This window comes from Mytilus californianus, unplaced genomic scaffold, assembly GCF_021869535.1.
Source record: "Mytilus californianus isolate M0D057914Y unplaced genomic scaffold, xbMytCali1.0.p SCAF_4, whole genome shotgun sequence".
Taxonomy (NCBI): domain Eukaryota; kingdom Metazoa; phylum Mollusca; class Bivalvia; order Mytilida; family Mytilidae; genus Mytilus; species Mytilus californianus.
In genome coordinates, this window is record NW_026262690.1 from 46420413 (window position 1) to 46432835 (window position 12423).

General features: G+C 30.8%; 1 protein-coding gene across 1 annotated transcript in view; it reads right to left on the reverse strand.

Moving 5' to 3' along the window:
* LOC127736940 (fibrillin-2-like) overlaps positions 1–12423 on the reverse strand; it is a 120288-nt gene that overhangs the window by 31058 nt on the left and 76807 nt on the right. Inside the window, exons 54-68 of the mRNA XM_052247503.1 lie at positions 11463–11576; positions 9951–10064; positions 9275–9385; positions 8977–9090; positions 6834–6947; positions 6446–6559; positions 5772–5885; positions 5369–5482; positions 4932–5049; positions 4643–4674; positions 4307–4420; positions 2316–2429; positions 1666–1779; positions 1258–1371; positions 535–648 (exon numbers count right to left, since the gene is read on the reverse strand). Of these exons, the coding sequence (XP_052103463.1) occupies positions 535–648; positions 1258–1371; positions 1666–1779; positions 2316–2429; positions 4307–4420; positions 4643–4674; positions 4932–5049; positions 5369–5482; positions 5772–5885; positions 6446–6559; positions 6834–6947; positions 8977–9090; positions 9275–9385; positions 9951–10064; positions 11463–11576 (1629 nt within the window). The remainder of the gene's footprint in view (positions 1–534; positions 649–1257; positions 1372–1665; positions 1780–2315; positions 2430–4306; positions 4421–4642; positions 4675–4931; positions 5050–5368; positions 5483–5771; positions 5886–6445; positions 6560–6833; positions 6948–8976; positions 9091–9274; positions 9386–9950; positions 10065–11462; positions 11577–12423) is intronic.

The following is a 12423-nucleotide window of genomic DNA, read 5'->3' on the forward strand; positions in this document are numbered from 1 at the left end:
GATAAATGCCAAAGGGCATTGTTCATAAAGTATTTTATAAAATGACTGCCAGGTGTGTATACCCTTATTAATTAGTGTCAAACTATATTAGTGTTGTAAACAATCATGATTATTTTTAAGTACATCAAATGTCCGGTCAATTTCGTAACTAATCAATCGTAAAATTTACAAGACGTTTGAATACCTGTAACAAATATCTAAGTTGACGGTATTCTAGTGATTAACTGCATCAGAATCTAATCAATAAATAATAAAAAGTGACTTTATACTAATTTTTGAAAAAAGTGACGAGAATGGAAATATCAGTAAGTCATTTTACTAACCTTGTTGAATTAAATATTAAATGGGCAGTATACATAATAAAAATGTTTTCTCGAGGCATATTATTTTCACGGGTACCCTGCCAAATACACATATCTATCATTAACAGGTCTTACGACTACCTCCATATTTATTCCTCTTTCTTTGCATTTTTTTCCATTACCTTTTTACATGTTTTAGACAATGTCTAAATAATATATGAAACATACTTACCATTTTGACAGTTTCTACCGGATATACCAGCTGGACACGAACAGTGATAATCATTTATAAGGTCGGTGCAATTGCCTCCGTTTTGACATGGTTTACTGAAGCATTCATTGATATCTAAATAAACAGGTCTAGAGTAAACGAATAGAAATTAAAAAAGAAGTAAAAATAGATGGAAATTAATGCACAATTAAGATCTAAATTCATTCTGAAAACCTGGAAAAAAATCCTGCACAACATGATGTTCTGGATCTCTGTCGGAATATCGTATAACTTGTAAAAATATGTTTTTAAAATATCAAAAAAGTTTATGTTATTCTACTCTTTGCAGAATTGAAATTATCTGTATTCGAAGTAATAAAACGAATTTTGTTGAAGAGATGTTTGATTAAGGCGACGAGGTTCAATTCTCATAAATCGATTAAGAAGACAAATCAAGGTAACAAACAAAAACTGAGGGAATCGCAAGCAGCGAAACAGGGTATGTCGACGTCTCCTGCGATACACGAAGTAAAACATATTATAAGTCATGATGGAAGACATTTTGCAGTGGTATGTGAACATTGTAATGTGAATATAACCGGCGCTCCCCAATATAAATACACACACGAAAGAAATTCATTACTAGTATTTAGAAATCTTTCAATAAATAAAATAATAGGAATATAATTCCGTTTCATGGATTTGTTCTACCCCAGACTGTTATATTTTGAGAATGATATATACCTTGATCACAGTTATACCCTGTAAAACCAGGCATACACGTGCAATTGTATCTATTTACTAGATCATTACATGATGCATTGTTTTTGCAAGGTTGGCTCACACACTCATTTATATCTGAAAAGAACAAGTTCGATAGATCAAAAGGTATTTATAATTAGATATATATAAATCCTTATGCTTAAACTTGCAATTTTTATTCACATTTTATTGATTATTATTTATATTCATTTATTAGTTTTCCCTTTAATAACAAATACATGTAAATAGAATTGACTTCATATATTAAAGAATTAAGATAACTAATAATAAGACTTTAAAAGTAATAATACATAATCAAATATAACCATTAAAGAATAATTGATGCAGATAAAAAATAACAAAAAACAAACAAACATGAAAGACAGATACCTTTTTCACAATTAATTCCTGCATACCCAGGTAAGCAATCACATTTGTAGTAATTGAGGAGATTTTTACAATATCCTGCATTCCGACATGGACTACTCTGGCATTCATCGATATCTGAAAACAAAATAGGAACACATTACTACAGTGTTATTTCGGAATTGACTGAGATGTGATTCGCAATATCTCTCATATTTACAAATCTACACTTCAGCAAAAAAAAAATAAAAAACATCAACTACCCCTCTCCCCCTCCCTCCAAAAAAAAAACAACAAAAAAAAAAACCAGACGATAAAGAATCAAAACATATGAAACTCAAAACAAAAAACCAAAGAAAAAATGAAAAAAGAATTTGATTTGATATCCTATTTTCATATTAGAAAATATATAAAATCAAAGTGTGGCTCCTTTTATCGAAACCTTACACTAAAAACAATACCTATGCATCTACAGAAGAAGTATATATGTCTGAAAGCCAAATAGAGGGACATTCAAAACAAATTGACCCTATACCCAATATCATAATTTTTAATTAATATTAATCATTCTTTAAGTCGTACTTCAGAAATTATTTACATAAAAAGCACTCAGTTAACACCATCGAAAGCTGGAAATATCTTACATAACATTTTAAGAGATGAAAATGTCTTACCAATTTCACAGTTATAACCTGTATAGCCAGGGATACAATCACAAGTATAGTTGTTAACCAAATCGTTGCAGGTTGCTCCATGTAAACAAAGTCGTCTAGCACATTCATCGATATCTGCGTAGATCAATAACCAATATAACAGATATCTATCTACTTAATACTTAAAACACACAAAAAATTCTCTATTCAATGCTATTTTTGTATAAATAATTGAATATCACATAGGACAATATATTTGCAACATAAAGTCTCCTTAAAAAAATTGCTTTTGGAATTCTCTCTTTCTCTCTCTCTCTCTCTCTCAAGAAAGCTAGTTCCATCCACAAACTTCTCTCTCAAGAAAGATAGTTCCATCCACAAACTTCTCTTTCAAGAAAGCTAGTTCCATCCACTATCCACCAATTTAACTTTCCGCTGTACTGTTGATTTTTATTTCTTTGAAAATTCAATGTTTGATAACTATGTTTAGTACGTTTATGCCCTTTAATTTGAAATAAAGGAACCATATAAACAACATTGTCGGCTTCACGACTTATAAATTAAAATGTACAGGACTTCTAGAAAACATAATTATATAATACAGAAGATGAATTAACTTAATCTAATCTAATTTGATTAAAATAGATCTAAGAATTTCCAGAAACAGATGTTTGATACTGATAACAAAGCTACCGGATTCAATATCATGAAATGGTTGTCCGGGAAGGAATATCTTGGTCGTAGATGAACAAATAACAATGTTCAATTTATAATTTAAATTGCTTTCAGTTACGCTATTGTCTAATGTTAGGGATGCCACAGTCTGTATGTGCCTCTCAGAAGCCAGGAGCCTGTAATTATTGGGTTATGGTCAAATTCAGTTTTCCATTTCATTGTTTTGTCATTAATCAATCGTGGTATGGGTATTGCTCGTTGTGGAAGGCAATACGGTGACATACAAACGCTTAAATCGAAGTTATTTGGCCTATTTTGGACAGTTGTCCTATTGACAATCATAACACATCTCCTTATTTTATATAAACTGTATCTGTGGTATCATTTTTATTTTATTAAAGTTAAATTTGATAGATACGTTCCACATAGTTAAATAACTTTTTACTATTATGTGATAGGACATCATCATTATAGCGGAAAGTGATGTTACAGAATAATGCTAGCTTCTTCCCATTGTTCCCCGAGAAGCTCATGTACGAAGTTTGCTTTATATTAACAAATGAACTAGGCGGCAAGTACAGGATCATAATTGACTCCCATAGGAATTCCGATTATTTGTTGAAAACTCATCCTCCAAATGTAACATATATGCTGTCAATAAAATAATCAAGAATCTTGATTGTGTCAGTGGCAGATACTATTTCGTATGAATCAGAGTTGATATTTTACAAGGAATGTAAGGAAAGTATGATTTATCCCTTCCTGAAATAAGACATTTGTATCTACTTGGCAATGCTTTTTTATGAGACATAGTTGACCTAATTCTTTCCATCTGTATTTAAGTTCAGAATTGGAAACACTAGTGAAAAGGGTACAGATGTCAAATATTCTTATTCTATAACAAGGGGATTTTGATTGTATGTACTATAACAGATCTTTAGAATTATTTAGTATTCTCTTCTGAAACACACACTATTAGAATAGGTAGCTTCCCAGTGACCCTTAACCCCGGTTTTGACTGCTGATAAAATTGATGTAAATAGTTTTTAAACTTTGAGCACTTCGTAGATTCACCAATATTACGTAGTTTCTAAGGAAACTAATGTAATTTTGGTATCCAGTACAGTGAAGATAAATCACGTTCTTCATCTTTGGTTAAAATTCACACTGCTGCAAATAGATAAACTATGCTTATCTATGTAACTTTTGTATGCTGCTTAACCATTCTTTAATTAAACTATTTAAACATAATAGAGTACATACATTTAAATTCATTTGAGCAATGCAAGCTTTGATTTTTACATCAGTTCTTTTGAAATATGTTATATTTTACAAACCTATAGAACAGTTATATCCAGCATAACCAGGCAGACAGGTACATGTGTACTTATTAATTTCATTGTTACACGTAGCATTGTTTTCGCATGGATTGCTAGAACATTCGTCAATATCTGTGTAAAATTAAACAAAAAAAAATAAAAGAGATCAGTTTGGTTGGTTAAGAAATTAACAAAGACAATCAATTCATTTGACATAGATGACTGGTATAAAACATTTCATTTTTTACCGTAATGATATATAAATCTTACACATATGCATTATCAAGTCATTTTTTCATTTCAATTTTACAAATGTTATTCTGTGCAGATCTGTTTTATGCTTGATGGAGATGCTGTTCACCTTATACACAGTAATATACACTGCCCTGAAAATAAAATATATTGCAAACAGTAGTATCAGATATGAAAAACAGTCTAATAATTGATCTATATTTACATAAAGTGTAAAAAAGATAGAGTTTATTTTTAGGATGGAAATATATTACTAGTAATCTTTATCTACAAAGAGGGTGTGTAAGTTGAGTATTTATGGAAAGAGAAAATAGTATGAAATATATGTATATTATAATTATAATATATCTAAGGTCATGCAGAGTGAGAAAGAATAGTAACCGAAGACTACTTTCCTGTTTGACAGTTATATCCCGTATAACCAGGGGGGCAAGTACAGTTGTATACATTAATGAGATCATTACATTTACCACCATGCTGACATGGATTACTTGCACATTCATTTATATCTACAACAAAATCATTGACAATAATATCCGCAATTTGCTATAAATTATTAGATTCTGAAACTAAAACAGAAAAAAAATAATTAACGGAACGTCTTAAACATATTTTACAACGGGAACACTCGAATAAGCCTTTCATAATCGGTTGTGTCAATCATTTTTCCTTTTGCCATTGGTTTAGGCATTTTTCATGGTAAATCCAATGTTTTTTTTTCTTTTTACTATAAGGTCATTAAAGTTTCTCATATTTTTCCAATAATCTCACAACGACTAACAACAAAGCGCAAGTTTAAGTATTTTTTCAAACGTAAAATAAACATACCTATATCACAGTTAGTTCCACTATATCCACCAGAACAGCTACATTTATACATGTTTATTAAATCTATACATGTACCGTCATGTTGACAAGGATTGGACGAACATTCGTCAACATCTGAAAGAAAATGTCAGGAATACACTCATCATTAATACCAGGATTGAAATTTTTTTAGGTTACATTTTCAAGTTGTATTATTTTTTATGTGTCCGAATACATTATTAACGTTTATTTCAACAGTGGTGAAAAAGAACATGTTTGCATAAAAATCTATTAATTTTTCTTTTATGTCTGTTTCAACTATTGCGTGTTCACATATTGTCAAAACATTACAAATCATTTAGGACAATTTGAGTGAATAAAAACCAAGAGTGTCAAACATCGTAATTAAGTTAAATTACAGTACCTGTTGAACAGTTTTTGTCGACGTAGCCTGGTAAACAAATACATTCATAGTCATTAACATGGTCAATACATTTCATCATATTGACACATGGATTTGTTGCACATTCATCAATATCTGAAAACAGGGACAAAATAAAAAATCAGTAATTGAAATAATTTAAAAAAAAAATTTTTAAATAGGACTTTCTAATTTTTCATATACCGTTATAAATGTCATATGAATAGAATCTTAATTTGTTGCTAAGAAATTGAATATATAACACCAATTTACGACACCTTTTTCTAAGGTACATCTTCACCGCTCGATGAAATACATTTGTAAAGACTACTACGTACAATGTTGGAAAGAGCATACACAACTAATATAAATAGGACCTACAAAGAAGGCCAAATCCATTAAAGATTACCTTTTCTTGAGGGGGTTGCAAGCTAATTATTTATATATTCATACAGTCTGATTTGGCGCTGACGCTTTACCAATCGGTCAGTGATATATTAGCCCATAGCTGAAAAATACCAAAAAAAGAAAGAACCAAAAAAAAAAACCCCAAAAACAATGGATTTACAGTGAGTATTTAAGTGACTTTACAGAGTAAAATTGAAGTGTTGTATATGGATGCTGTCTCATTGAGGTATATTCTTAATATTCTTTAATTTATGATAAAATAATCATACCTATATCACAATAAAAACCTGTAAATCCTGAAGCACAGGAACAATTAAAACCATCGATCATATCATAACATGACCCGCTGTTTTTACATGGCCCGCTATGACATTCATCAATATCTGCAAAGAGATTTCCACAGTTTAAGTAAATAAAAAAAATATTTATGACAAAATGCCCAAAGACTTTACATTTGATTCAAGCGGATACAATACATACTTTATGTTTTCCCGCAAATGCGAATAGACACTTGATCATATACATTTTACATACATGATTTAAAATTACCATATACATCTAATATTCTTTTTTACAGTTTTTTAAAGACATATACATAAATGGAAACGATTTCAAAATGAACTACGACTTTAAATCAAATATTTCTGTTTTATTTACCTATCTGGCAGTATACTCCTGAATAACCTGGCATACAGTGGCATGTGTATCCATGTATATTATCAATACAAGTAGCTTCGTTTGTACAGTTATTCTGCAAACACTCATCAACATCTATTGAAAATACAAATTTACAAATAAAGTTTAAAAAGATATTTTTGAAATTCATTCTTCATCAATGCAACTTGAAGGCTGTACAATGACCTATAATTCCTTATATCAACGCAATTTGAACTCTGGTTGCTGGCTAATTGTCTTATTAGCAATCATACCATATCTCCTCATTTTCGTAATATTATAACGTTGAACAGTTCACCAATTCATGTGTATTGATACATTTAAAGATTCGAACAGACGGCCGCCCGGAAAAGATGATTGCTATAGCCTATATAGACCACATTATTGGAGTAGGTGTATGAAAAGAAGCTGAAGATACCAAGGGGACAATCAAAACTCACCAGTCGATAGAAACCGACAACGTCATGGCAAGAAACGAAAGAAGACGAAAGACATACAAGTCTTCGAGAAACATGTTCACAAAACACTACATATAAAACTAAAGACGGACCACAAAAATATGGTTACAAAGCAATTAAAACCCCGAGGGAAATTAATTTTAAAGAGACTATCAAAGTGATAATTAATCTAACAGAGATAATCAAAGATCTGCCATTAATGATAATAAATTTTTTTATAGCAAAATGATTATGAAAACCACACAGGTCTACTCTATGAATTTATATTTAACTCTTTTATGTTCCACGACAAAATAACCAGGCATATAATGTCACTTATTTCCTTCCTTCGGTATTTAGATTGTGCCAAATCTCGATAAAGTTATCAATGATTGGGGGTAGAGAAACCTGAATGTTTAAAATTTATTTTGGCATTTTATGAACAATGATTTACAGCAAATCATCACATCAATGATTGCTTGTTGGCACTCCTTCATCTTATGAGTGCTGACTACCGGGACGGTTATATCATAAGAGTCGAATTGTCCACTAGCATTGGCATAATCTAAGTGGTTGTAAAAAGTTATCAATGATTCAAGGTTTATAATTTTGCACACCAGACGTGCGTTTCATAAGCAATGCTCATAAATGGCACTCAAAATAGATATTGATCCGATTTTTTGTGGTTTTACATTGTGATTAATGTTGACTTACAGATCGAATTTGCATTCTGTTGACCGACTATCGGCGTAATTATTAGTCTTGACCTTAAAAATTGCATGTAAATTGTACTTGTACAGATTTGAGCGAGCGACTTTCAGCAGATCTGAAGCTGATTTGTAAGGAGTTTGGGTTTCGTTCTAGTTGACCGACTTTTTGGAAATAATTGCCCTCATGAAAATTATCTACGTTCTGATTTTAATTGTATTGTCCGACGATCTGGAGCTGATTGTTGGTAAAGTGCATATTTATGTCATACAGATCGGAGTTTGCTTTTCGTTCCGTTTGGACAGTTTACTTGGAATTCAATTTGAATATGTAAGTGTTTAACAACTGTTGTTCCGTTTGACACACTATTCGAATTTAACAAATAAATATCAGTAATCAATCTCTCAGTTGCATCAAGTTAGCTACACTGTAAACCTTGAATAAAATGTTGGCAGTGTTTATTTCTTGTACAACTGACTTGTCAGATGAATTCCCAATATTGTACATGCATTAATAAGGTTTTTTGTTCATAAGCTCTTCGTATTTTCAATAAGATTTGAATTTTTAAAATAGTTTGGCTTCGAATATAACTAAAGAGACATTTATTGTCAAAATGCACATCTGGAGCAAACAAATTGGTACCCTTAATGTTATTGCACCAGGAAGCACTTGTGCTACACCGACATATCTAGTTCGAATTATAAAATAGAAAAATGACAATATCAGGAATTGTCCCACTTGCACAATTGAACTTGGTAGATTTTGCGTTTACAAAATTTCTAAATTTGATAACTTAAATAAAAATGAAGACTTGTCCTAAATAAATTGTTCAATTTTCACAAAAAAGAAAATAATATGCAAATCAGCAACTATGAAAAATTCCATTTGGGTCCTTCCGATACTTTTGGAGTTTTTTGCTGTAACAAAAATTGTTGACGGACAGAAAGACGGACGCATTCTCGCTGCGGAGACCTTATTACCTTTTTCGCATTCTTTACCAGTATAACCAGGGAGACAGGAACAGCTGTAATCATTGACTAAATCGTTACAAATGGAACTATGTTGACAGGGTCTGCTGAAACATTCGTTATTATCTGAAAATATACTGAGCAATAAACATTGTGATTCCTGATGAAAACATATCTAATATTCGCAATATTCAACAGCTAGATTCTGCTTAAAGACAAAAGGTTAACGAATCTTTCAAAATTAAGAAATAATGAAAAATTCAATGATTTTATATATTTTTGTATTGTTATTATCTTTTTTGTACATTACCTGTATCACAATTAAATCCATAAAACCCAGGCGTACATGTACAATGATAGTTATTTACCAAGTCGGTACACGTTCCATTTACACATGGTGAACTATCACACTCTTGGAAATCTGTTGAAAAATAAAATCAAAGAATTTACAATCAACATCATTATTTCATTAATCTTTTATCAAGATATATTGCAGATAAAACTAAGTTAACTTCTTAAATTTATAAGATAACACTTACCAAAACCAAAGTTTTTTTATTAGAATATGTTATATCTGTTCTTACTCAAAAGACTCACCAGTGACACAGTGACGCTCGAATCAAAAAGTTAAAAGGCCAAATAAAGTACGAAGTTGAATAGCCAAATATTCCGAAAGGTTTAACAAATATAGCTAAGGTAATCTTTTCCTCGGGTAGAAAATCCTAAGTATTTCGAACAATTCAAAGTTTTTAAAACACTTAATTTATTAACATTACCATAATAAAGATAATAAACCTAATTATTTTTCAAAGGAAACAACCACACATACACACCCATAAATATATATATAAGTAGATGTCTTTTGGTTATTTGTGTAGTTGGTTGCTGTCTTGTCAACATTCACCATGCTTTTATACAAAGTTAGATGTATGTGTGTGTGTGTGTGAGAGAGAGAGAGAGAGAGAGAGAGAGAGAGAGAGATTTACCAGTTTCGCAATTATATCCGACATAACCAGGTTTACAGTCACACGTATAGTTGTTCACGTGATCTTGGCAATATCCACCATTATGGCACGGAGAAGACTTGCACTCGTTTATTTCTGTAAAATAAACCGTCAAGGTCTTTGAATTACAATACGAATACAATTATAAATATATATGTATATAGAACATTTTGATCTGTTTAAAATAAAACAAATTTGCATTTCGTTGATATTTGACATTTTTCAACATATATTGAAGTGTAGATTTCAAATCCATACTATTTTCATTTAGGAATAAACACTAAATAGACCGATTGTAACTCAAATGAGGCAATTGTTAATTGAGGCTCTCATTGTGGAGAGCACTAGGGAAAGACTTGTAAAATATTTTAATAAATTTGGTAATGGTTGTTGGTTGATACATGGAATTTTAATGTTATAATTCAACAGGAATGAGAGGCGTTGATTAAACTAGTCATTTGAGATCTCACCCTTCTTTTAAAAAAAAATACTTAATCATTGGCATTAAGGCGACAGTGGTTTTTCAATGTTCAAAGTAAAAGAGGATGCACTTGAAATTACAGTAAAAATCAGTACAGGACCATTACTTCTTCCTGTAAAAACAGTATAATAGATAACAAAATTAATTCAGTTAGCAACAGTACAAACAATAATAATAATACATACTAGTAATATTATACCGTTTTTAATGTATGCTCGCATGTTACTTATATCAAGCTCAAAGTACTTAACCGGCGGATACAGCATCATGCCATCTTACATGTCTATATTCAATTTGGCGAATTTAAAATATGAAAGTCTTTTCCTCGTTGATGAATAAAAACCAAATACAACTAAAAATATATCATCGGATTTTAACTTCTCGCCGTGGCATAGATACACGAATGATAGCACGACGTTAAACAGCACCAAGCAACAACTCAAAAGCTACTTCATTAGTAAGAACTGCTCAGAACCTAAGGTACTCGTTTGGTAGTGGGAATCCTGTTGCTTAATCTATAGTTTTCTGTCTTTTATTTGCCCGACTATTATTTGTTATTGCGTAATTTTTCTTTCCTCTATAGTGCTGTAAGTCCTTCTCCCATATTTGATTCATTGCTCCTTGGTAAAGTTAATTTGTTTCCTATTTATTTTTGAAAATTTAATCCATTTTTACAAAAATAAGGGGTTAACAATGATTAGGAAATGGATGGATATAAGTTAACAGCTTGTTTCCGGGTCCGTTTAATTATTCAATTGTATAAATATGCTCATGCCAAATTGTGCATATCATTTTACTTGAATTCAGTTAATAAAATATGTTGACACAACATATATGACCTTGTAAACCTCTTCAAAAACAAAAATAAAATCCTGCACACACGGTTTTGTATGAATAAAAAGAATCTTCATAATATTGTGCTTGACTGTGTTAAATAAAAGTTACTGTTTTATTAAGTGTTCAGGAAAGAGCATTGTATTTTGAGAAGTTGAGTAAACAACTGATAATAATACCATGCTGACAGTTATAACCATCATAACCAGGAACACAATTACAAGTATAGTTGTTCACCAAGTTATTACATGTTGCACCATTCTCACAAGGATCTCTTGCACATTCGTCAATATCTATGAAAAAAAAAAACAAATTCAGATCTAAAAATCATTTCACATCTTAGAAACAAATATCTTACACGAAACATTTGGATGACAGATTCCGACATTTTTGTTAGCTTTAAACAAACTTAATTCAGTTGAGAACGGTAAGAAAAGTTATCAATTTATATTCCCCTGAATTACAATACCACATAAATACCTTAAAGATGAAAATTGATCGATTTCAATGTAATGTTTGGGTGTTTAAAGGGGCATTAGCTGTCAAATTCATGTTCACCGATTTGACTCAAATTCTCATATTTGATTTATAACATACTAAAAAGTATGTCCAAATTACAATAAGTCTGAAATAAACAGTTAACAATGTATGTATTCGATAATATTTATCAGCATTTCGTGTGTATTTTAGTCTAAACGCCATCTAATTAACCATCGAGATGACATCCGAAGACTGCCGACGGTCACATAACCTGATATAAACATAAACATAAATATAAATAGATAGCGACCTCGAGCAATTGGACTTTTCTATGTCTGTTTGATTTCATGTTATAGGTTAAAAAAATAAGTTAATCATCGTTTTTACCTGTATAAGAATGAGTTTTGTAGATCGAATCAGTCAACGAAATGGTTCACCTTTGTTTTACTTTAAATGTTGACATTTATTTCCTTTTAATGGCTGAACACGACTAAAACATGCGTAACCAATCTCTAGCTAATGGGTTAAATTGAAGGTCACATGAATACGGGTTCAATGAGGTCAAATTATTCATTTGCAAGTGAATAATTCATCAGCGATGTTTCTTTGCTTATTTTGACAAAATTGAACCAAATCGGCTGCTAAATGCGAATTATTATT